The sequence below is a fragment of the Terrapene carolina genome, unplaced genomic scaffold, assembly GCF_002925995.2.
Source record: "Terrapene carolina triunguis isolate 2854851 unplaced genomic scaffold, T_m_triunguis-2.0 Scaffold374, whole genome shotgun sequence".
Taxonomy (NCBI): domain Eukaryota; kingdom Metazoa; phylum Chordata; order Testudines; family Emydidae; genus Terrapene; species Terrapene triunguis.
This window is the reverse complement of record NW_020664725.1, coordinates 414,549-441,336: the sequence shown is the minus strand read 5'-3', so window position 1 is coordinate 441,336 and position 26,788 is coordinate 414,549. Positions and strand designations below refer to the sequence as shown.

Below are 26,788 nucleotides of genomic sequence, written 5' to 3'. Positions count from 1 at the left end.
ATGACCTCTCGAGGTCCCTTCCAGTCCTAGAATCTATATGCCTCTGCATTCCCCAGCCACAGTGTGGGTAGCTATACCGAAGAGCAGCTTTCCAAGGAGTTCCATCCTTAGATCTCTTTACATCAAGAATGAGTGTCCTTCTAAAAAACACATTCTAGCTCAACCAGAAGTTAATGATCTCAATGCAGGAATCACTGGGTGAAATTCTATGGTCTACTAATGCACGAGATCAGACTCAATGGTCAAAACGGTGGCCTTAATATCAATGACTCTATTAATCTATGCCAAGTAAGTAACAAAAACTAAATTTCAGTGAAGCTTTCTTCCCTAGCATGGCTGTCGCTAGGATTTTTGCTGCAGAACCTCTCTGCTCCACATCCTGGTTCACTCCAGACACCCTCTCCACAGCTATACCATGTAGACCTACTGTAGATACCTCTCTGACTCCAGCAGTCATTTTCAGTCTGGTGTCAGTTATTCCTGCTGAGAGCACGAAGATGGGACCTGAGAGAAGCTCCAGCTCTTATGCTGTAGTTAGAGCTTGCTGAATGCACCTGACAGTATGACTCAGCAGAAATTACCTTGCACTTTCATGCAGTGTTCAAGACCCTGATAATAGGATGTTTCTACTTAGGAGGCCTGCATCTCTACACATGGGCTTAGCTGTTACCCATTCATTCCATTAATAGACAGTTTCTTCTCTACAATGCTGATCATTGTTATTTGCAGATAGTGCCCTAGGCTGTTTTATCAGCTGTCATGCTTCTCACTAGAGGCAGTGGCATTTCAGTACTTGGTGAAGTGAGCTCTGTTGTGGCTCCAAAGTTAAGGTTGACTTGAGTATTGCACTTGAAGTTCAGCATGTATTTCTGAGTTTTAGAATTGACTAGAAGGAAGATGTTATTTATACACTGTGGATTACACTGTAAATCCCTTACTCACAATGGTGAGCAGCTATCAGTGGAGTCAATAGGACTACTTTGGAGAACAACAGCTTACCAGTGTGGATGAGGGGTTTGCAGCCTGGATCTGTATGAGCAAGAAATTGTCAGCCCCACCTTCAAGGTTGCCTACAATGAGAGCACAGGGCACCAGGGATCGGCAAAGAGGCTCTTCAACTGCTTTATATATACACACACACCATTGTCACTGTGCCTCAGTGGGTTACAGCTGAGAATACCAGATTCAGGACAAACTGCTGAGAAATAGGACAGACTCACCCCAAACTGGTGGTTATTCTACCATTAGATATACCAAGCCAACTTTTGACTCACCACAAGAAGTAAAAAATGCACTCTCCTTAGGAATTCCAGCATTTATTTCACCACCCAGACACTAGCTTATGATGAGTGGTTATTGAAAACCAATTTCATCAAACAAAGGGTTCTTCTGATCTCAAGAGACCAGTGACATAGCCAGGTTAATATATAACTCAGATCTTACCCAATAGTCATGATGTTGTCAATCCTTTAATAGCTAAAATCTAAAGGTTTATTTTTAAGAGAAAAGAAATAGAGAGTTAAAATGGTTAAGGAAATCATATACATACAATCATTGCAAAGTTCCTGTATCAGGTTTGAAACAGTTTGCAAGTCTCTCCAGAAATTACCCAATCAGCTTGGTGGTCATCAGCCATTGTTTAGAGCTTCCTTATTAGAAATCCAACCCAGAGAAATGAAGCAGGAAATTAAGACAAAATGGAGATGTTTCTAGGGTCTTTTATACCCTCTCCCATGTGGATGGAATTTTACTGTCCCAAACAAAGCTCCCAGTCTCAGTTTGTGGAAAATTACAGGCACAAGATGGAGTCCAGGGTCACATGAACAAGTCACATGCCCTCGCATGGCTTGCGGACTCACATGAGCAAGCCATTGGCCACATGGAAGCTAAGGCATCTGCAGGAAGAGCCAACTGGGTGGAATGAGTTTCTTTTATGGCCCACTGTGAGAGTTAATTGCCCTTGATGGGCCATCAGCACAAAGCTGTCTGGCCTGAATGTAGTTTTTATGTGGTGGGTGTTACCCCAGGATCAAATACATTTGAAATACTGGTACATAGCCAATGTTCATCACTTTAGATACAAAGATGATACATGCATACAAACAGGATAATCATATTTGACAGATTCTAACTTTTTCATTGATACCTTACGTGACATACTTTGTATAAGATTTGTTGCAATAACAGTGGTAGCAACAACAACAGGAGTACTTGTGGCACCTTAGAGACTAACAAATTTATTTGAGCATAAGCTTTCGTGGGCTACAGCCCACTTCTTCGGATGCATAGAATGGAACATATATTGAGGAGATATATATACACATACAGAGAGCATGAAAAGGTGGGAGTTGTCTTACCAACTCTGAGAGGCCAATTAAGTAAGAGGAAAAAAAACTTTTGAAGTGATAATCAAGATAGCCCAGTACAGACAGTTTGATAAGAAGTGTGAGAGTACTTACATGGGGAGATAGATTCAATGTTTGTAATGGCTCAGCCATTCCCAGTCTCTATTTAAGCCTAAGTTGATTGTATCTAATTTGCATATCAATTCAAGCTCAGCAGTTTCTCGTTGGAGTCTGTTTTTGAAGCTTTTTTGTTGCAAAATTGCCACCCGCAGGTCTGTCATTGAATGACCAGACAAGTTAAAGTGTTCTCCTACTGGTTTTTTAATGTTATGATTCCTGATGTCAGATTTGTGTCCATTAATTCTTTTGCGTAGAGACTGTCCGGTTTGGCCAATGTACATGGCAGAGGGGCATTGCTGGCATATGATGGCATATATCACATTGGTAGATGTGCAGGTGAACGAGCCGCTGATGGCATGGCTGATGTGATTAGGTCCTATGATGATGTCACTTGAATAGATATGTGGGCAGAGTTGGCATCGGGCTTTGTTGCAAGGATAGGTTCCTGGGTCAGTGTTTTTGTTCAGTGATGTGTGGTTGCTGGTGAGTATTTGCTTCAGGTTGGGGGGTTGTCTGTAAGCGAGGACAGGTCTGTCTCCCAAGATCTGTGAGAGTGAGGGATCATCTTTCAGGATAGGTTGTAGATCTTTGATGATGCGCTGGAGAGGTTTTAGTTGGGGCCTGAAGGTGACAGCTAGTGGTGTTCTGTTATTTTCTTTGTTGGGCCTGTCTTGTAGGAGGTGACTTCTGGGTACTCATCTGGCTCTGTCAATCTGTTTTTTCACTTCAGCAGGTGGGTATTGTAGTTTTAAGAATGCTTGATAGAGATCTTGTAGGTGCTTGTCTCTGTCTGAGGGATTGGAGCAACTGCAGTTCTATCTTAGAGCTTGGCTGTAGACAATGGATCATGTGGTGTGCCCTGGATGGAAGCTGGAGGCATGTAGGTAAGTATAGTGGTCAGTAGGTTTCCGGGATAGGGTGGTATTTATGTGACCATCGCTTATTAGCACAGTAGTGTCCAGGAAATGGACCGCTTGTCTGGATTGATCTAGGCTGAGGTTGTTGGTGGGATGGAAATTATTGAAATCATGGTGGAATTCCTCAAGGGCTTCTTTTCCATGGATCCAAATGATGAAGATGTCATCAATGTAGCGTAAGTAGAGTAGGCGCATTAGGGGACGAGAGCTAAGGAAGCGTTGTTCTAAGTCAGCCATGAAAATGTTGGCATACTGTGGGGCCATGCGGGTACCCATAGCAGTGCCACTGACTTGAAGGTATATATTGTCCCCAAATGTGAAATAATTGTGGGTGAGGACAAAGTCACAAAGTTCAGCCACCAGGTTAGCTGTGACATCATCGGGGATACTGTTCCTGATAGCTTGTAGTCCATCTTTGTGTGGAATATTGGTGTAGAGGGCTTCTACATCCATAGTGGCCACGATGGTGTTTTCTGGAAGATCACCGATGGATTGTAGTTTCCTCAGGAAGTCAGTGGTGTCTCGAAGATAGCTGGGAGTGCTGGTAGCATAGGGCCTGAGGAGAGAGTCCACATAGCCAGACAATCCTGATGTTAGGGTGCCAATGCCTGAGATGATGGGGCGTCCAGGATTTCCAGGTTTATGGATCTTGGGTAGCAAATAGAATACCCCTGGTCAGGGTTCTAGGCATGTGTCTGTACAGATTTGTTCCTGTGCTTTGTCAGGGAGTTTTTTTAGCAGATGGTGTAGTTTCTTTAGGTAATCCTCAGTGGGATCCAAGGTCATATTTCAATCATACAGAATCACAACCATGATGGGGGAAAGGAGCTGTATATTGCCCTTACATGCCAGGTGACAGCTTTATTACTATATAACCATATGTACATATTTAGCTCCCAAAGGCCCCACTAATGACTGGGGCCCCATTTTGCTGGATGCTTCACAAACACAGATAAAAAGACACAGGAATACAGGAACTGCCAGTGTGAATAAAAATCATGAACCATTTAGTCCAGTACCCTGTCTCCAACAGTGGTCTGCACAAGATGCTTTTGAATAAGGTGCAAGGACCCTCCCAATCCCTAGTAATCAGAGATTGTCTTAAATTCTGCACGATAAGGTTTACTTATTTTTCCAAGACAATCCCTGCCATGGAGGGTTTGCAGTTTACGAAACAATAAACAGACGAAGGGTTGGAGATTGGGAACAACATATCAGCAAAAGGATGGGTTGCGATTCATGTGGGGACCCTGGAGTAAATGTCACAGTTGAAGTTATATTGTAACACACTGTATTTGCCAGCCAATTGGGATGTTGTTTGAATATTGGTTTAATTAACATTTTGTTAAAATTGCTATGTTGTATTACATAAGCATAGTGGGGCAGTTGGTTGCAGTATGTGCTTTCAGGAGGCTCAGAGCAGCCTGTGTGGGAGATTACTGCCTCCACTTCTAGATTAGGGAAGACCGAGATTGTTTAAACTTCAAGGAAGCAAAACTTTATTCTTGGAAGTGTGGCATTGGCATGGCTTGGTTTGTTACATGTTTCTGGTTGGCTGGCTTTTTAACTGGGAGTACAGGGAAAGTGAAGGGGAGGGGGACAGGCATGGGGAAGTGAGTATGAGTAGGGAAGCAGGAAAGAGAAGGAAGAGGAAAGGAACAGTCTCAACTCATCTCATCTGTGTAGCCATAATCAATAATTTTTTGTAGGCATCATGGCAGAGATGAGTTTGAGGTTCTGTCTCAACTAGCATAAAAGGTAGGTTTTTTTAAACATTAGCTACCACATTTTAAAATGCTAGTGTAGACAAGGCAAGTTATATTTTAACATGGGTTAGTTCAAGGTCAAGGTGAGCCCTGGGAAGGGTTTTTAGAGTTAGGTTTGGTCTACACTTAAAAGTTAGCTTGACATAACTACATCAGTCAGGGGGGGTGAAAAAAAACATACCCCTGACCAACATAATTATGTCTCCATAACTTTTAGATGAAGATGCAGGCATGTCAATGGAAGAATGATTCTGTCAACATAGATACCATCATTTAGAGAGGTGGTGTTCCTACACTGACAGAAAAAGACCTTCTGGTGGTGTAGGCTGTGTCTACACTACAGAGTTATGCTGGTATAGATATGCCAGCACATGTATGCCAGTATAATCTCAGTAGTGTAGAAACAGCCTCAAGCAGCAGAGAAGGTGAAAGCCAATCAATCCTCATTGTTAAGAGAAACATCATCCATCTCAGACACTTTGAGAGAGCTGATCAAAAAGTGGCAATTCTTTTCTATGTATTGAAAATTTTTATTTTTAATCCAACAGAAATAGATTAGATTTCAAATGAAAAATTTTGATTCAGTGTAATTTGAGTCAAATCAAAAGGTTTAATTTTTTGGAGGCTATTTCTCCTTTCTTTTCCTCCCCCTTTCCTCCCCCCGGAAAGGAAGAGAAAGAGTGAGAAACAAAAACAATGACAACAACTAAGAATACATGAGTGTTTTCATTTCAAACCTCATTGAAAATTTTTGTTTTGATGAAAAATTGATAAACCAGTGAACATTTCCTAACAAAAAGAGAATTGTTGGATTTCCTTCTAAAGTTTTCAAATTGAACTGAACCAAAAAAAGTTTTAATGAAAAATCTGAAGATAGTGAAGATTATAAAACAGTTTTGTCAAAAAATCTTTAATGAAAAATGTTTTTAAAAAAGGAACTTGAAGTGAGAGGATCTGAGTTCTTCTCCTGGCTTTGCTGTGTGCCATTTGGCAAGTCACTTAGGGAAGCTAATGCAGAGACAGACTATCTATAAAATGGAGAAAGAGAGCCCTTTGTCAGTGGGCATTGAGGCTTCATTCACTAATAGAGCTGGTCAACATTTTTTAGATCAAAAAAATTTCCCACTGAAAATTTGGGTTTCTGTCTCACCCCTCAGGAAAAAGGTAGTTTTGACTAAATTTGCAGATTTATTTTTAAAGGAAGTTTCTAAACAAGGCAATTTTTTTAAATTTCAATTGAAATTTGTTTCATTTTGTTTTCTGAAAACCAAATATTTTTTGAAAATTCAAATTTGTTTTTCCCATTTTCTCCTCCTTTGCCCCCTTTTTTGGCATTGTGCACAATTTAATAAATAATGTCCAAGCTGTTGTAGGGCTTTTTTTGCTTTATTTTTTCCCTTTTCTACTCAGTAATGTTTCAAAACTTTATCCTGTTGAGGAAATTTTGAAAAGTCACAGAGGGGAAGAGTTAACAAAGTTCATTTTTCTAACTTGGTAACTTTTCCAAAGTTGGAGACATTTTTAAAAGTTAAAGTAGAAAAGGGGAAATGTTAAAAAGAGAGGAAAGAATAAAAAACCCAATAACTAGACGTTCTATTCCATTCAGGAGCAAAAAAGGGAGAAAACAAAAATCCAGAATTTCAAAAGGTTGTTTTAATTTCTGAAGGTTGAATTGAAATGTGAATGTCAATTAAAATCAAAATGAAATGAAATTTCAGATAGAACTAAAGCATTTTTAAAAATTTGAATATAAATGAAAAAATATTGTTTTATTTCATTTTGAAGTTTTCCCATGGAAAAAAATATCAAAATATTTACAACAGAAATTCATTGTTGGAAAAAAGTATGTTTTATTCTGTTTATTAATATTTCTAAAATGCTTTGAGATCCCTAAAAATCTGGGTCTGCAGAAGAGCACAGGGTTAGTATTGAATTAACCCTTTGATCAAAGGCTAATCCCCAATAAGGCTTGTTTCTACTGATTGTGTCTGGAATGTTTGTATAAGCCGAGGTTTGTGTTGGTCTCTCTAGGATTTGCTGCAGAATTCTCCGAACTCGATGACTGCAGTGGCCAACAACCCCCAGGGAATTGTGGTCCCAGCATCAGCACTGCAGCCGGGGAACATCTCCATGACAACGGTCAATTCACAAGTTGTGTCAGGTGGGAGGCGTGCAATGTACATCAGTGACCATGTTAGTCACATCTTTTGCATGCTTAGGTTCTTTTCTTTAGATGACAAGAAAAAAAAAAAACCTGAAGTACGAACAGGCAGAGCAAATGTCTGTGAAATGAAAGGTATGGCATGGAACTGGGCAGCACTTGGCACATCCAAGTGTCTTCTGACTCAAATGTTGTGAAATGGGAACACCTGTCTTTCTGTTAAAGCTGAGATCATTAACTGCACAGAAGGAGCGCTCTGATGGCTCTACTGGCTCTACCTTCTTGGATCAGGGCTCACAATACTGCATGCTGGCCCCTTGGTAGCCGGTAGGTTCATTTTCATGTTACTGTCTCAGAACCATTCTTTGTGAGCTGGGCATTGTCTGTTATTTCAGCAACTCTAGTTCTGCTTTGGGTACCGACCTGTGGCCCAGGATCAATTCATCCAGTGCAGAATTAATGCGTTTTTAAACAGAGCCGTAGTGTTGATGCATCAGCCTTCTGTCATCTCCGCTTTGCAGAATGTCAAATTCTGTAGCTCCAGGGGTCGTCTTATCCACGAAATAGGATGGGAGAGTTCTATCCCCTCACAGCCACTCCAGGCTGTGGCTGCCCCGGAACCTTTGGAAGGAAATGACATTATTTTGTCATACTTTTACTGTGATCCTTTGCTTGAACTACAGGAATGGATCTAGACCCAGTTTTGTCCAGCTGGTCCAATCCTTGTGCTGGACAGTGTGCAGCTCAGCTACAAGTGTTAATATGCTCCTTTCAAAACTGACTTCTCACTACAACCCTGAGCTGCAGCTGGGACCAGTGAAACCACTGGCCTTGTGCATGTGCCTCCCCTTGGCCAACCTGGAGTGATAAATACCAGCTGTTTCCCTAAAACTCTGCTTTGAACTATATCTTTGTCAGGTGGAGCCCTTTACCAGCCTGTAACTATGGTAACATCTCAGGGCCAGGTGGTAACCCAAGCAATCCCACAAGGAGCCATACAGATCCAGAACACACAGGTAAGATGAGTGGGACCAAGAGGCCTGGCTTCCTTAAAGTTTTAAAAGGGGAACAACTACAGGGAAAGAGCTTAATCGTTTTTCATTCATCCACTGCTCTCACATCTCCATCTGCCCCCACAATCTCCTTTCATGCCCTGTCTCAGCTCCTGCTCTCTCTGGTCACATGCTTTCTCTCACACTCTCTTTTTGCACATGATCTCACGTTCCCTCCTCTCACACTCTCCCCTCCGTGCTATCTTGTGCTCTCTCCCCTCTCAAACTCACTCCTGCTTTCTCACCTAAATTGTACAGGCAGACTCACTTACAAACAACAGCTGCCACTGCTTTTAGCAGATTTTAGGTCCAGCAGTTCCTGACAATATGCTTAGCAATGAGGAGCCAAACATTCTGTCAGAGTGCAGACAGCTCTCATTAAAATGATTGGGGGTTATGTACTCACACATGATCAGACCTGGGACATCCAGCCAGACCGATGGATAATGCAAGTGTGATGGGCTGTCAAAGGGAGATCTGAGTTTTGATCCTGCACTAACACTCTGGCTTCTTAGTAAGTAACTGACCCCTGACGTGTGAACATCATTGAGGAGATGCAGACTCATGACCAGCCTGTGTGAAATAAGTCAAAGAAAGGCTCTGATTTACTTGGGGTTGGTCCTGCTTTGAGCAGGGGGTTGGACTAGATGACCTCCTGAGGTTTTCTTCCTACTCTAAGCTTCTATGATTCTATGATAATCCACTTCTGAAGGGCAGGGTAATACAGTAAAGTTATTCTCTGACCTTATGGCAATAGGTTTGACAGACTGATGGAGTCCTGTGCTTGCCGTATATGAATACATATTTCAGTAAGTCTTTTTAGGATCTGAATCCCAAATATTTATGTGCTTCTGCTGTGGTTAGCTACATTAGCTTAGCAGTGGGCTGCCTCATCCACTGAAGAGTCCTGAACTAGCTAGGGCCTAATGTTTCAGAGAGTTCAGGGTCTGGCAATAAGAACTGCCCTCTACTGAAATAAAGCTCTGTTCCTCCAGAGCTCTTTGGCAGTTCAGCGTTGCAGAGCTTTGAAGCTTGGGAGAGCAAAGCTCCTTGTTTAGTTTTCTCTTTAAAAAATAAAACTGTACACACAGAATGCAAACAATACTACATAAAGCTACTGATAAAATTACAGTTAATCACGCAAAAGTCAAGAGAGGTTAAACTAAAGGTTGCTCACACAACTGTAACTCTGCCTCTTCGTTTGAATGCATTTATAACTACAGGGACAGATTCGCCCAAATGCTCCTGTTGTGTTGCACGACTCTTATGATGCAAAGCAGCCAGGGCCGGCTTTAGCAGGTGCGTGGCCCCACGCCGGGATGCGAATTGTCTCACGCCCCCCCCCGCCCCGGCCCTGCCCCCTCCCTGCCCCATTGGATCCCCCCCAAATCCCCTCCCTGTCCCTGCCCCCAGCCCCGCCCCCTCACTGCCCCATTGGATCCCTCCCCAAATCCCCGCCCTGGCCCTGCGTCTTCCCCAAGCACGCCGCATTCCTCCTCCTCCCCCCTCCCTCCCAGGCTTGCGCTGATCAGCTGTATGGCAGCGCAAGCGCTGGCGGGAGGGGGGAGAAGCAGGATGCGGCTTTTTTTTTTTTTTTTCCCCGCTCCACCGGCAGCCCCGGACATTGCGGGGCCCTCTTAGGCGCGGGGCCCCATTCCGGGGAATCGGCCGAATCGGCTTAAAGCCGGCCCTGAAAGCAGCTATAAATCCATTTAAGCAGCGACTTAAGCTAGGTTTACAGCTGCTTTGCATCACAGTGGTGCAAAGCAGCTGGAGTGTACGTGTGAATCTGGCTCAGTCTTTAATTACATGACCACACACTATTTCTCCAGATAATACAACAACATATCATTCAGGTCTTTTCTACAACCTCAGACAGACACATATCACATCTTGTAGTGCTGTGCAGTCCACAGAAGTCATTCATATGAAATGTATGTGGAACACACACTTAGACAACATGCCATGAACAACAAAGAATCATAACAACGAAGAATCATAATGAAAACGCATTGGCTTTCACAGGGGTTTAAAATTAAATGATAAACTCTTCCATCAGGAATACCCGTATATTTGATGTCAGTTTATAGCAAAAAAATCAGTTTTCTATTTACTTGAACTGGTCTAGCTAGAAATGTATTGATAACTTTCAAGCCGAGTGTAAATTCTGTACTTGGTTTACCATGCACTGAAGAGACAATATTTAAAAGAACAAACATTCAAAAGCAATTATGGCCGAGTTGGCAGATGCGACTGAGGCAATAGAAGCTGTGGATGCCCGGCACTTCTGAAAGTCATGTCCTTAACGAAGAAAGATGAATGCATTGATTCTCAGAGTGTTCAGAAATGCAGAGAGTTACAGTGAAAAAAGACACAATAATTAACCTTTTATTGTAAGGAATTCCATAAAGGCATTTCTCTGAGATATCCCTCAGTTTGGTTCATTCCAGAGCTACAGCTAAGGTGATTATCAGACATTTTAATGTGAATTTGAGCAATTTACTGTAGGGTTATAGACGGACTTTAAGGTCAGAAGGGACCATCATGATCATCTAGTCTGACCTCCTGCACATCACAGGCCACAGAACCTCTGGCTGAGTTACTGAAGTCCTCAAATGATGGCTTAAAGACTTCAAGTTACAGAGAATCCACCATTGACACTAGTTTAAACCTGAAAATGACCCATGCCCTGCTTGACGCAACAGCAAATTTTTGAATTATCTGCATTGCATAGAACAAAAAATGATACAACAATATACAGCAGTGCACAGGATAATACAGCTGTCTTGTCAACAAAAGATATCGCCATAATCACTCATCCACAGCTCCCACGCACATGAATTATGGAGCTCAGTAAAAAGGTTCATTTGTTTTATTGTTCATCACTAGTTTGTTTCCTTTGTATTCCCCCTCCCTTTTCATAAATTATAGGCATTTGCAGAAACTGATTCAGAATACTGAGATTTGTATTCACTGTGCTAAAGAACTTTCCCAGCCTTCCATTGGAAGTCCATAGAGACAGAGTCAAACCTAGCTGACAGATGTTTGTGCTTGTTTCATACAAAAAACTATATCCGAAGGTAAGGGTTGCAGATTTAAGCACTCAAAGTAAGGTTGTCTGTGCAACCTAACTATATGCCTCTTTCGTAACAGAGGCAGGGATCCCTCTGTTTCTATACTCATGTAATTAAAGACTGTCATAGTACACACACAGAAGCAGAATTAAGGTTGCATGGGTGTTTCCTACCCAGTTAGTGTTTGATTTTGCAGTTTTAACTTTCTTTTAATAAAAGTCATGTGTATGAAGTTTTAGGTTTTTTAAAAAACAAGTTATAAAAACTGAAATTCTGTCACACAGAGCCATAATGGAAATTTTTAAGAGCAGGTTAGACAAATACTTGTCCAGGATGGTCTAGATAATACTTAGTCCTGCCATGAGTGCAGGGGACTGGACTACATGTCCTCTCAAGGTCTCTTTTAGTCCTATGATTCTACAATGACTCCTCCCTCTGTGGTTTGAACCCAGTAGGGGAGCAGCAGACACCACTAATTTGGTCGACTTCATTTACTCTCTCTACTCACACATCATACAAAACTCATCATGTCTACTTCGAGATGAGATATGATGCAGAGTGGTCAAGTTATTCCATTTTTATGGTAATGGCACAAACAATTACACCAACACGTTAAAATGACAACTTTGAAATATTTGCATTTGGCTGTTAAATAATACATAGTCATTAAACTAAGACAAAATTGGATTTCTTTGTGATCTCAAAGCATCACAACAATAACCTAAGGGTTAAACAAAATCTAATAATAAATATGTACAGGTATCATTATCATCATGTTGTTCACCATTGCGGTCTCTGTTGAGACTTTGGGCATGACATTTTGGGGTACAATCCAGACCAGTGATGAGCTGTGTCACCACTTGCCCTGAAACCTGGGGTTCCTCCCAATGCTTTGCTGCTGTAGCTCCCAACCTGGGCTCCTCACAAACAGCCAAACAGCATGCAGGTTACCTCCTGAGTGTCTGTGCATAGCTTCAGCCCTTGTCCAGCAGCTCTGAACCCAGCAACCTGTCAGCAAACACCAGCCACACTATGGCTTCAAACAGCCTTGGTTACTACCTGCAGAGTGGCCCAAACACACTCCCAAAAACATTGTTCTGCACAGTCCAGCCCTCTCCTGGACAGTCCAAGTGTGCTAGATCCATTCTCCCTCTAAGGGGATCAATATACAACACTCTTGCTACTATTAAATGGAGTTAAGAACATAAGAATGGCCATACTGGATCAGACCAAAGGTCCATCCAGCCCAGTATCCTGTCTGCCGACAGTGGCCAATGCCAGGTGCCCCAGAGGGAGTGAACCTAACAGGTAATGATCAAGTGATCTCTCTCCTGCCATCCATCTCCACCCTCTGACAAACAGAGGCGAGGGACACCATTCCTTACCCATCCTGGCTAACAGCCATTAATGGATGTAACCTCCATGAATTTATCTAGTTCTCTTTTAAACCCTGTTATAGTCCTAGTCTTCACAGCCTCCTCAGGAAAAGAGTTCCACAGGTTGACTGTGCGCTCTGTGAAGAAGAACTTCCTTTTATTTGTTTTAAACCTGCTGCCCATTAATTTCATTTGGTGGACCCTAGTTCTTATATTATGGGAACAAGTAAATAATGTTTCCTTATTCACTTTCTCCACACCACTCATGATTTTGTATACCTCTATCATATCCCCCCTTAGTCTCCTCTTTTCCAAGCTGAAAAGTCCTAGCCTCTTTAATCTCTCCTCATATGGGACCCGTTCCAAACCCCTAATCATTTTAGTTGCCCTTCTCTGAACCTTTCCTAATGCCAGTATATCTTTTTTGAGATGAGGAGACCATATCTGTACGCAGTATTCAAGATGTGGGCGTACCATGGATTTATATAAGGGCAGTAAGATATTCTCCATCTTATTCTCTATTCCTTTTTTAATGATTCCTAACATCCTGTTTGCTTTTTTGACTGCCGCTGCACACTGCATGGACATCTTCAGAGAACTATACATGATGACTCCAAGATCTCTTTCCTGATTAGTTGTAGCTAAATTAGCCCCCATCATATTGTATGTTGTGACAAAGTTCCTCCTCTATCTTGGTGGTCCTGCGCTTATTGGCAGATTTTCTTGCCTCAGAGATTCACCATGTGGGTTGGGGAACAGCCCAGAGAGCTTCCCCTCTGGGAGAACCCACAGTCCAGGTCAATTGGGAGGTTTGGGGGGAACCCGGGCCCGCTCTCTACTCCGGGTTCCAGCCCAGGGCCCTGTGGACTGCAGCTGTCTATAGTGCCTCCTGTAACAGCTGCATGACAGCTACAACTCCCTGGGCTACTTCCCCATGGCCTCCTCCAAACACCTTCCTTATTCTCACCACAGGACCTTCCTCCTGGTGTCTGATAATGCTTGTGCTCCTCAGTCCTCCAGCAGCACACCCTCCCACTCTCAGCTCCTTGCACCTCTTGCTCCCAGCTCCTCACACTCCCACCACAAACTGAAGTGAGCTCCTTTTTAAAACCCAGGTGCCCTGATTAGCCTGCCTTAATTGATTCTAGAAGCTTCTTCATAACTGGCTCCAGGTGTCCTAATTAGCCTGCCTGCCTTAACTGGTTCTAGCAGGTTCCTGATTACTCTAGTGCAGCCCCTGCTCTGGTCACTCAGGGAACAGAAAACTACTCATCCAGTGACCAGTATATTTGCCCTCTACCAGACTCCTGTACCCCACTGGTCTGGGTCTGTCACAATGTATAGCTGGGGTTATTTTTTCCAATGTGCATTACTTTACATTTATCCATATTAAATTTCATTTGCCATTTTGTTGCCCAATCACTTAGTTTTGTGAGATCTTTTTGAAGTTCTGCACAGTCTGCTTTGGTCTTAACTATCTTGAGCAGTTTAGTATCATCTGCAAACTTTGCCACCTCACTGTTTACCCCTTTCTCCAGATCATTTATGAATAAGTTGAATAGGATTGGTCCTAGGACTGACCCTTGGGGAACACCACTAGTTACCCCTCTCTGTTCGGAAAATTTACCATTTATTCCTACCCTTTGTTCCCTGTCTTTTAACCAGTTCTCAACCCATGACAGGATCTTCCCTCTTATCCCATGACAACTTAATTTACGTTTAATTTGAGTTACCCAAACAAGTCACAGCACTGGATTCATTTTGACTAAAGAATAAAACAATTTTATCTAACTACAAAGAAATAGATTTTAAGTGAGTACAGGTATTAAAGTCAGAAGTGTTTACAAGAGAAATAAAGATAAAACATTTTCTAAACTTAAACTAGTCTTGGCTCAAGGTGAGGTTTTTACCACAGGTTCCCAGTAACATTGCTAATCAAATTCTCAGGCCAGGATCCGCTCCCAAAGTCCAAAGGTTGTTTCTTTTGTCTTCTTAGGTGAAAGCGAGAGAGAGATGGATAGGGAGAGATAACGTGTTTCTACCCCTCACTTTCATAGTTCAGTCACCCATTGATGACAGAGACAAGGAGTCTCACTGTAAAAGAGGTTTCAGGTTGTTGTTTGCTAAAATGCAGATATGCCTTGTCTCCACCTTGCAGTTTTGAGGACTTTGTTTAGTACTTATACTAAACTGAGGTAAAACACACACATTCCTTTAAGACTGCTTGACCAGTCCTGCCTAACTGGGGCTACATGGGTTTGAACTTGTGCTACCAACATCATTCTGGGGAAATTAATAACTTTACAAATAATGTTGCTACATATTTCATCATAATATTATTGACCAGTGAGTTATTAGTTTTCAAATTATTATCTCACAAGGAATATTTTTTTTTTACAAAATATTACAGTGCTGAGTAGGGGTGCATTTGGTCACAATGGATTACCACAATTCTTCATTGCCTTGCATATTCTGTACAGGGAAGATTGTTCTGACTACAGACAGTTGATTGTGTAGAAGCCCCTGCTGGTACATGCACAAATAAGGTCTTGTAGAAGTTCTGCAGAAAAGGACCTAGGGGTTACAGTGGACGAGAAGCTGGATATGAGTCGACAGTGTGCCCTTGTTGCCAAGAAGGCTAACAGCATTTTGGGCTGTATAAGTAGGAGCATTGCCAGCAGATCGAGGGACGTGATCATTGCCCTCTATTCAGCATTGGTGAGGCCTCATCTGGAGTACTGTGTCCAGTTTTGGGCCCCACACTACAAGAAGGATGTGGAAAAATTGGAAAGAGTCCAGCGGAGGGCAACAAAAAATGATTAGGGGGCTTGAGCACATGACTTATGAGGAGAAGCTGAGAGAACTGGGATTGTTTAGTCTGCAGACGAGTAGAATGAGGGGGGATTTGATAGCTGCTTTCAACTACCTGAAAGGGGGTTCCAAAGAGGATGGAACTAGACTGTTCTCAGTGGTACCAGGTGACAGAACAAGGAGTAATGGTCTCAAGTTGCAGTGGGGGAGGTTTAGGTTGGATATTAGGGGAAAAAATTTCACTAGGATGGTGGTGAAGCACTGGAATGGGTTACCTAGGGAGGTGGTGGGATCTCCTTCCTTAGAGGTTTTTTAAGGTCAGGCTTGACAAAGCCCTGGCTGGGATGATTTAGTTGGGGATTGGTCCTGCTTTGAGCAGGGGGTTGGACTAGATGACCTCCTGACGTCCCTTCCAACCCTGATATTCTATGATTCTAAGTAGTTTGTCATCCACATTTTTCTATCCAAGTGATAAAGGCAAACCAGATATTGGATCACCAATGTGCAAAGACATCCTAATCTTTCTTTGCTAAGATGCACTTCTGACATGCTCTTCAATGTTGATAAATCCAAAGTGATGCATATTGGAAAACAATCCCAACTATACATACAAAATGAGGGGTCTAAATTAGCTGTTACCACTCAAGAAAGATCTTGGAGTCATTGTGTATAGTTATTTGAAAACAACCACTTAATGAGCAGAAGCAGTCAAAAAAGCTAACAGAATGTTAGGAACCATGAGGAAAGGGATAAATAAGACAGAAAATATCATAATGCCACTATATAAATCCATGGTACACCCACACCTTCAATACTGCATGCAGTTCTGGACATCCCCCATCTCAAAAAAGATTAGAAGTGGAAAAGATACAGAGAAAGGCAACAAAAATTATTAAGGGTATGGAAGAGCTTCTATATGAGGAGAGATTAAAAAGACCGGGACTTTTCAGCTTGGAAAAGAGACAACTGAGGGGGAATATGAAAGAGATCTATAAAATCCTGAATGGTGTGGAGAAAGTGAATAAGGACATGTTATTTACCCCATCACATAACACAAGAACCAAAGGTAACCCAAGGAAATTAATAGGCAGCATGTTTAAAACAAACATAGTGAAGTACTTCTTCACATAATACACAGTCAACCTGTAGAACTCATTGCCAGGGTCATCTGAAGGCCAAAAGTATAAATAGATTCAAAAATGAAATAGATATATTCCTGGAGGATAGTCCATCAATAGCTTTTAGCTAAAATGGTCAGGGATGAAACCCCATACTTTGAGTGTCCCTAAGCCTCTGACTGCTAGATGTTGGGACTGGACTATAGGGGATGGATCACTTGATAATTGTCCTGTTCTGTTCATTCCCTTTGAAGTGTCTGGCATTAGCCACTGTCAGAAGACAAGGTAGTGGGCTAGATGGACCACTGGTCTGACCCAGTATCGCTGTTCTTATGTTCTTCAAACATGTCCTCCCGTGGTGGAAGTTTGCCCAGTGACTTGTCCTTTTTGCTGGCTAGACTGAGGTGCAAGCAATTCAGGTCTCCAAGGGTCTCCTTTTCTTTCTCCCCCTGGTCATACAGCACTGCTACCAACTTCCTTGCTGCGGAAATTGGGGCTTGTCTGTCACTGTCTCCCAATTTGGCAAGATCTCTGGAGTGGTAATCTTCCTTTCTTTGAAAATTAAACACAAATTTTTCCCCAATGCCAAATAGGGATGACAGAGCCACATCCTGTTAATAAATATACAGTGGGAAGTATGATGCAGAAATCAGGAGTGAGTGGGTCACAAATTGCATGCACAGCTATGGAATAATGCTTGTTGGTTGTGCTGGCAATGGTGCTTGTTTCAATGCACATGTTATCTGTGTGTTCCATTTTTGGAAAGTAGCAAATAGCAAGGACCAAAACATCTGTATCGGGTGACCTAATGACTATGATTCCTTGGACACCAAGAGACCCACATACTGGCACATACTGGGTGAAGAAGCATCCTTGTGTCTGCTTACTCGTGAGAACTGTCAAGTCTTGGGCTTCTTCAGGACCCTTGCTGCTGATGAACTTTGCTACTTCACCATTGGAAAAGCTTCCACGAGAAGTATTTGGGTTGGGTGTGCTCCTACCCTCTTGGGTGCATTTTGAACCCTATATGCACAGAAAAATATTACAAGTGACTGCTGGTCGGATACCAGCTTTAGAAACATTTTCCATGGAGGCACATGGCATCCACCAATCACCTGGGGTTTCTTGCATCCAGCCTTAGATCCTGTCTGGTGCTGTCTTTCTGCCCTTTTCACAGCGTTACTGCTATCATATCTGTCAAAGACTTTAATTACAGAATTAGCTTTGTTAAATCCTTCTAGGATCTGCCTTAGGTACTCAGCAGCCAATTCATCAATATGTGGGATTTGTCTCCAGCCATCATTTGTATGACAGCCATGGCACCTCTGATGTATACTATGGTTTCTATGTTACATTGTCTTAGCTTCCGGATTCTTTCAGCTTGAGCTTCCAGCTGATGCCCTAATTCAGCTTTGTCTGTTCTTCTCATTGTTCCATCAGTATCCAAGAGGGACATAGGCACAGGTCTTTTTGGGTGACGAAGAACAGTTGCCATAGAGAAATCCTCACTGCACCTTGCTAAGGACGGGGCTGTGCGGAAAACAGTTTCAGGACCGATAGCTGCTCTGATTGTCCCTCGCTTGCCAGACTTAGATATGGTTTTCCTGGCCACGTCAGCAAATGTTTTGATACCAGATTTCTTGACTGGGATGAAAAAGCTACATGTCCCATCAGAATCAAGTGCACCTCTCACAAATTTCTCCATTTGTTCTTCACCAACACCTGCTATTTTCAGCAGACTCTTGTACATCTGATGTTACATGCACTGCAGTAGATATGTTGATAAGCACCTCTGGATGTGATTTAGGGTCAGCTGGGTTTGTCATATTGTTGATGACATGGGTCATAGGAGTTATAACATGCTCTTCATCCCTCTTCAGTGCAGAGGCAAGGACTTATTTGTGGACTTAGTCTTCATTACTTCTTGTTAGGCATTTCTTTCTCTCATAGCTTTTTTGTATTCATAATATGAAGCTATGCAGTCCAAACTACGGGCATGCAATCTGCGGCTATTGGAGCACAACCTTCAGTGTGAGACTGAGCTGGTCAGCAAATTGGAACTGAAATTATAGAAAGCTATTATAATCACAATTTGACAATTAAGAAGATGAAAACATTTCATGTTAGTATATTGCAAAATGTTGACATCTGCCAAATACTAAATAGCTTAATGATTTCTAAACAAATGCCCATGCAAAACCAATAAACTTTCAATACATTGTTGATTGGTGGCTTTGACCAACAAATACCACATTAATGTGCTGAAATTAACTTCTACAGTAAAAACTGTAGTTATGTGGCAGTGTTTCTGGAACTTTGGGGGGGGGAAAAGACTCATTCGGGTACTATCATTCAACCTTGCCTACAGGTTTATGGCACCACTTGACAGCTCCATATCATATCTCATCTAAATGTACATAAAATAAACTTTCAAATGATATGATGTGTGTGCGTGTATGGGTGGGTACATTAAACTTCAAATGCATGGCCCTTTTTGGAGAATTGCCACATACCTACAAGAACTTCAGATCCACAGCACAGACATCTACTATTTGAGTTAAAGAGTTAAAGTGGTGGCAATAGATGGTTATCCTCAGTGTGGATCAGCCACTACAGTGGAACATAGCACACGCTATGCTAGTGGTTACATAACCAAGAAAACCTACCATTTTCTGCATTAAGTTGTGCTCTCCTGTTCATATACTGTCACTGACCCATAGGGTTAGATCTAGCTCTATTGATCCAGGGATGAGGAATCAGGGATCCCTATTTTCTGGGCTGTGTTATGCAGGAGGGCCATGTACATGATCACAATGGCCCCTCTTGGCTCTCAAAACTAAGGGGGTGCTATTTATTATTTGTATTATCACAGTGCCTATGAGCCATCATCATGGACCAGGAACCCACTCAGATTAATATATTATGATGCCAGAAGGAAACATTGTGGTTATCTAGTCTGACCTCCTGTATAACACAGGCCAGAGAACTTCCCTGTATTAATAATTCCTGTTTGAACTAGAGCAGATCTTTTAGAAAAACATCTGAACATTCCCAGTGATGGAGATTCCACTACAAACCTTGGTAAATCGTTCCAATAGTTAATTACACTCATTGTTAAAACTTTGCACCTTATTTGTAATCTGAATTTGTCTAGCTTCAATGTCCAGACATTGGATCATGTTTTACCTTTTTCTGTTAGACTGAAGAGCCCTCTATGAAATTTCTGTTCTCCATGTAGGTACTTCTAGACTGTGATCCAGGCACCCCTTAACCTCCTCTTTGATAAGCCAAATAAATGGAGCTCCTTGAGTCTTTCGCTATAAGGCAGGTTTTCTAATCCTTCAATTCATTCTTGTGGCTATTTTCTGAACTCTTGCCAATTTTTCAACATTCTTCAAGTGTGGACACCAGAACTGGACACAGGATTCCAGTAGTGGTTGCAACAGTGCCAAATGCAGGGGTAAAATAACCCCTTGACTCCTACTCAGGATTCTCCTGTTTATACATTCAAGTGTTGCATTAGCCCTTTATGCCACAACATCACACTGGGAGCTCATGTTCTGCTGATTATCCACTCTGACCCCCAAGTATTTTTCAGAGTCACTGCTTCTCAGGATAGAGTCCCCCATCATGTAAGTATGGTCTACATTCTTTGTTGCTAACTGTATGACTTTACATTTGGCTGAATTGAAATACATATTGTCTGCTTGTCTCAGTTTACCAAGCAGTCCAGATTGCTCTGCATTAGGGACCCAGCCTCTTCATTATTTACCATTCCCCTCAATCTTTATGTCATCGGCTGATATTTTTTCCTTCCAGATCATTGATAAAAAATGTTAAATAGCATAAGGTCAGGAACTGATGCCTGTGGGACCCCACTTAGAAATACAAGTGCTCAGTGATGATTCTTTGATTACAATTACATTTTGAGACCTATCAGTTAGTAGTGTTTTTTAATCCATTTAATGTGTGCCAAGTTGATTTTGTGTCATTCTAGTTTCTTAATCAAAATATCATGCCATATCAGTTTTCAATCCACCACAATATTATTATGAGGGACAGAGCCATCGTTTTTCTGTAGCGCTCAGCAAAAAAAGTTATATAAATCTGAAAATGTTCAAAGCGCTCATTTTTTGGAGAGGGCCTATACTTTGGGAACCCCTTGAACAAATAACCCTAAATTTATAGCGCAATGTATACCCCAGTCCCTCTTGTAGCATAACACATTTTATGACAAACCCCTAGGGAAGTGGATTTTTCAGCACTTTGAAAGTCAGCTCTTAAACAGAAAGTTCTTCTCAACCTTAACTATGGAAGTGGCAGCCTTCCATAATACTGCCTGCACCCAAGGCTAAAACTCCCAAAGGTATGGAGATGCCATCCATTATTTATAATTTTTAATTCTTTTTGGTTGGGGGAGACCTGCTCATTTGAGACATGAACGTTTTGGAGAATTCAGTGTAAGGCTCATCACTCATGAGTAATCATCACTCATGTGTAAGGCTATGTTTTAGTCACAGGTATTTTTAGTAAAAGTCATGGACGGGTCACGGGCAATAAACATCAATTCATGGCCTGTGACCTGTCCATGACTTTTACTATATACCCTTAACTAAAACTTGAGTTGGGGGGGACCACGGGTGCTCTGGGGAGGCGGGCAGCGGCGCACGGCCCAGAACCCCTGCTGGTGCTAGGAGGGGGGGCCAGGTGGCGGCGTGTGGCCCGGGACCCCTGCTGGTCCTGCAGGGGGGGGAGGGTTGGCAGGCTCCCTATCTGGCTCTGACCAGCATGTCTCTGCAGCTCATAGGGGGAGGGGCGGCCAGGGGGGCTCCGCGCACTGCTCCCACCACAATGCCGGCTCCCAAAGCCAATGGGAGTTGCAGGGGCGGCACCTGCAGGCATGGGCAGCACGCGGAGCCCCTCTGGCCGCTCCACCTAGGAGCTGCATGGACATGTCAGTGGGAGCTGGGGAGCGCCCCTCCCCCCCAGGTAAGCACGGCCACGCACCCCAACCCCCTGTCCCAGCCCTGAGGCCCCTCCCACACACCCAAACTGCTGCTGCTGGCCACTGCAGAAGTCACGGAGGTCATGGAAAGTCACCAAATCCATGACTTCCATTACCTCTGTGACAGACACGCAGCCTTACTCATGTGTTCTCCAGAAAAGCTACCTGATGGATGGGAGGCTGTGAAAGATCTGGTGAGATCGACTTTCTTTATGTCCCTAACAACATGGGCTGGGGTGATAAAAATCACTGGGACTTGAAACTATTCAAATACAAAGCGTAAGACCCAGGATCAAACTTCCTGAAGAGTCGCAGGTTCCCAGGAGTAATAATGCAGCCTCTGCATTTACAGGGTAACATAGAGGGCACAAACTACCCTCTTGCTTTGTTTGATATAGAAAAGCACCCAGGGAATGAATAAGAGCTCGAAGGAGCCCTCCCCTTTTCTCTCCCCATCCGATCCCAGTGCAGACTCTGTTACTCTCTTTTGACCCTAGCTTTTTAGAGCAGAGTAGTTAATTTTGTTCATCCTGCCACAGTCCCAGGTAAATTCCGTGTAGGTATTTCTTGCTGTTGCAAATGAATTCCAGTTAGTCTCTTCCCCTGGCATGCTCTGATCTGGGGAAAATCATATACCTTCTAGTGTTACACAGGTGAGACCCTGCATTTCAGTTTCAACATTTCACACTGCGCCAGTTGAAACCAGATAGCACCTGATCAGCCTTTGAGCCCTTTGAACTTGCACTCACCCTCTTTTCACATTCGTGCATTTATTTCTTATTTTACAAAGCTTAATAAAACTCTCGGAAGTGCATTTTTCACTACTGCAGTCTCCCTGGTCCTTACCTTGTCCTCAGCTCTTTGAGCCTGGATGAGGAAGAAAAAATAAAATCCAAATCTAGGTTCTTTTTAATGCATAAAGGGAATTGCTGGCTCAGATCACAGAGCGAAACTGATCAGATGTGTGAAATACAAGTATGCTGGGAATATTGTGGCAGTGACAGAGCCCTGGACAAGCACCTCCTGATGCTATTCCTGTACTGCCTGGGTAATTTATTCTGCCTAGGCCCTGCAATACATCACAATCTTTGCCTGAGGGAATCATTTATACCTGACACTGGGCTGCCATAGTGATGTTTAATTCATACAGGAGACGTGTTTTGATGAAGAACCTTAAAAAGAAAGAAAGAAAGAAAGAAAGAAAGAAAGAAAGAAAGAAAGGAAAGAAAAGGCTTTAAGTTGATGTTGAGATTTCAGCTAGTTTCCTGCAACCTCATTAAAACTCTTCTCTTTCTGCTTCCCAAGAATATATATAGTGCCCCCATCCACCTGGTTACCTCCGTTAGCGCCAAGCTCCTTATGGGTTTTGATGGACAGGCCTGGGTTCTTCTGGATCCTGCCATCCACTCAACAGAATGTAACTTCTTTTTCTTCCCATATGAATGTATTTGGCAGTGCCTCCACCTGCCTTGCTCCTTCCTGGCAGGGTCACCAGGGCAGCTTGGGAGGAAAATTCTAATCACAGGGTAACCCCCACTGACTTGCAGATAGTTGCAGACTACCAAGCGATAACACAAACACATTACAATGTACGTAAGAGTAATTCTATTAAACAGAAGGTAAATATAACATAACAGGGTAAAACATATTTTCAGGGTCACTGGTGTCCATGCTGATAATACCTGTGAATTTCCCCAGTCATGTGACCTGATATAGCAAACGCACAGTTAGTGTCCCATTGGTACGTGTACTTCATAGGGGCCCTTGATGACTGTGACCACGAGATCATTGGTGCAGCAGCTAGCAATGTGGCTGACTGGGTTCAATACAGCCCAAAGGACTCTCACGTGGTGGGGTGGTACGTCCCTCTGCAGATTGAATAGACAGCAGGTGATACAATCCCCAGATCTTTCCCCCCGGGCTTGAGGACACAGTTCAGGGAGTAGGGGTCTTCCAGACAATTTCCCTGACTAGCTAACTGAAGGATGGTGCACTCACAACTCCACAACGGATCCGCAGGTTCGGAGATGGCTCTGGACCATCTCATCAGAGGGGCTGATGAGCGCTGCTGGCAGGCGTCCTCTCCATGCAGGAGTCAGGCTGCTTCTGGTGCCAGGATTTCCCCTCCCCACTAAGCTAAGGGGTGCAGGGCTCACGGTGCAGGTTACAATAACTCTACTAAACTCCAAACTGTAGTCTCCTGCCCCAGTGCTCAGACACACTCCCAGCAGGCGGCAGCCCTGGACGAGCCCGGGAGCAGAGCTGGCCATGTGGTGACTGATCTCACCTAGGGGGCTGGGGGGCTAACTCAGCTGGGCTGGGGGAAGTTTGCCCAATAAAACTCTACAAGCTGGGTGTTGCCTTGGAACGGGAAAGGCTCAAGCTGAGGGATCTTGCTTTCAGGTCCCCAGAGGCCAGTTCTCAGGGGGAACCCTGCATGCAGGCCTGGGACTCACCAGTCGTCCCCACCCCTGACAGGCCATCCTGCCCTTACCCTGGCTGGCTGCAGACTACTCCCCAAAATGGCTTCTCCCCCCTTCAGGGCTCCCTGGGAAGGGCATCTCACTCCCTATTGGTCAGGCTAGCTCTTCTTCCTTGGCTTTCCCTTGTCAATCATTTGCTCTGAGCAGGCTCCTGCAATCCTTCCTCAAACCAACAGGGCCCTTGTTGTTCTACATAGTGGCTCTCCTCTCTCCCTCTGGGTTGCCGAGCAGACTCCGAGTCTGTCCTTGGCCCCCTTCCTTCCCTACCAGGGACAACGTGCCTCTCGCTGAACTACCATCACTCAGAACCCCAGGAATCTCCTTGGGGGTTACATATTTATACACACACGGCTTTCTGTTTAAAAACATGTTTCTCTGCTGTTCTGGGAATAATTTGATTGAGACTCACATGTTTAAAATTCATTAATAGATTAAGGGTTTTCATCTCAAGCAGCAAATGGTTGTTCAGAGAAAAGGTAGTTACTGCTACTACTGCCTAAGGCTAACTGTATTCTGTGTCTGATGTGGGCAATGCAGACAGCATTTGGGCCTGTAGGGAACATATTTGAATGATACTTTGCGTTGGCACTTAGGGTCAGTCGTGCCAAATTGTAATATTTTTTCAGTAGGAAAGTTTGATCAGGGTTGCCTGCCAGATTCATTGTAGTTGCAGTCCGGCAAGACCAGAACCGCCTGTAATGAGCTGCCAGAGGAATCCATTTGCAGTACCCAATACCCTAGAACTCTGCTACATATTCTTAAATTGCCATGTACTGGCACCTTACCTGTTACTAACTATTTACATATATACAGACATAGCACATTCTGTTACCAACACCTCCATATTCTAATTAGACTTTGAACAACCCCAGTTTAGCAGCCAGTAGAGCTGTATCGCTGCTGAGCATTCAGGGTAGACAAAGGCAAGCTGGAGTTTGCATTGATTGAGCTAATCAAGATTGAAAACTGGGGCAAATAGGGATTAACAGTGGTATAGCTGCACCTAACACTGGCCCCCCCGTTGCTGAATTGAGATTATCCCCAAGTGCAGACAAGGACTCTGACACAGCTCAAACACTTTGATGTGAACTTAATGACAACAACAGGTGCAAGCAAGAGTGATGAAGTAGTTACTATTTACCACATCACCTCCAGTAAAGAAACACTAAAATCTCTTTTTTTCCATTTGCCAATCCTACATCTTCATTGAGAAATGGAGTATTTTACACCAGGTTACAGAAGAAAGACTTTAATAAAATTCATCTTAAGCCATTTTGCTTTTACCTCTGTGAATGGCAGAAAGCTCTGTAGCCCAGCAAAGTCACCATGAAATCAAGCAGCCGTTGTGTGTTTTGTCACCATGGCAACACAATTTTACCTGCACTGTTATTTAAGCTTTTCTTTCTCCTTTCCTGCCCTGTAGGTTAACCTGGATCTGACCTCCCTCCTTGACAGTGAAGATAAAAAGTCAAAGAACAAACGGGGGGTCCTACCGAAGCACGCTACCAATATAATGCGTTCCTGGCTCTTCCAGCATCTTATGGTGAGAGAAGTCAACAAGCGTGTAAGAGATTTTAAGCAGGGACAGGTTTTAAGGGTACTCATCTTACATTGCCTCTTCATGAGAGAATAGTTAATATATGCTAATACTTTGATAAAATGTCGGACAAAAATCTTCAGGAGGGTCAGTCAGAAGATACTGATTAAAAACTTTATTGTCTTTAACAAAGAGGAAGAATGGTGTTATGCATGAATTTAAACCTTAAGGATGTAAATGAAGGAATTTTTAAGAAATCTAATTAATGTTACACCACTTATGCCATTTGTTTATATTTTGCATTTCTCTCAGCCTGGAGCATTCATTTGCACAACCTTTCCGTATTTGGGATGGAAATGCTACCCAGGCACATTTATTTCTTTAAAAACAAACCTTGAAACTTTTCTATTGGGCGTACGTTTTGCAAAACTTGCTTCCACAAAACCTAAATTTTGGGTCAGTTTGACCTGTCATGTGCTCCTTTAAAAGGTCTTGCATGACAAAGATGAATATTTATTAACAAGGAAAGTTAAGTGCAAAAGACAGCACCAATGCACCATTATGGCTACACAGCAAAAATCACAAAATCAGGAAATGCACAGGCAGTGTGGCAGTGCACACTAGAGGGGTGTGATTTCTCAAGTGCACCAAAGTGTTATGCACTAACTGGCCTGTGTTGACCCTGCTGGTGCAAACTAAAAGTTCCAGTTAGTGCTCAACATCTTGATTCGCTTTGGAAATCATAACCCTCTCGTGTGCATTGCTGCACTGTGTAGACAAGCCCCCAGTGCTGATGTACATCCTGTGGATTTTAGGTGTACATTTTATAACATAAGGAAAAGTATATTAAGATATACAATTAACAAAACAAATAGAGAAAACCACACAACTGTGCTTAACACAGGGCCCGATTATCCCTACAGGGGAAGATATAGAAGAAGGAGCTAAGAGGGAAGAAAACTCCATGTAGCTACCCTTTTAGCAAACTGGCTGCATAGTGTTCACTAAATCTTGTGGATCCCT

General features: G+C 43.0%; 1 protein-coding gene across 4 annotated transcripts in view; it reads left to right on the top strand.

The window, feature by feature from the left end:
- Positions 1-26,788, top strand: part of PKNOX2 (PBX/knotted 1 homeobox 2) — a 676,497-nt gene that overhangs the window by 595,313 nt on the left and 54,396 nt on the right. For all 4 annotated transcript variants that reach the window (XM_026657858.1, XM_026657861.2, XM_026657857.2 and 1 more), the window contains 3 exons: positions 7,180-7,309; positions 8,228-8,325; positions 25,652-25,771. In XM_026657858.1, the coding sequence (XP_026513643.1) occupies positions 7,180-7,309; positions 8,228-8,325; positions 25,652-25,771 (348 nt within the window). The remainder of the gene's footprint in view (positions 1-7,179; positions 7,310-8,227; positions 8,326-25,651; positions 25,772-26,788) is intronic.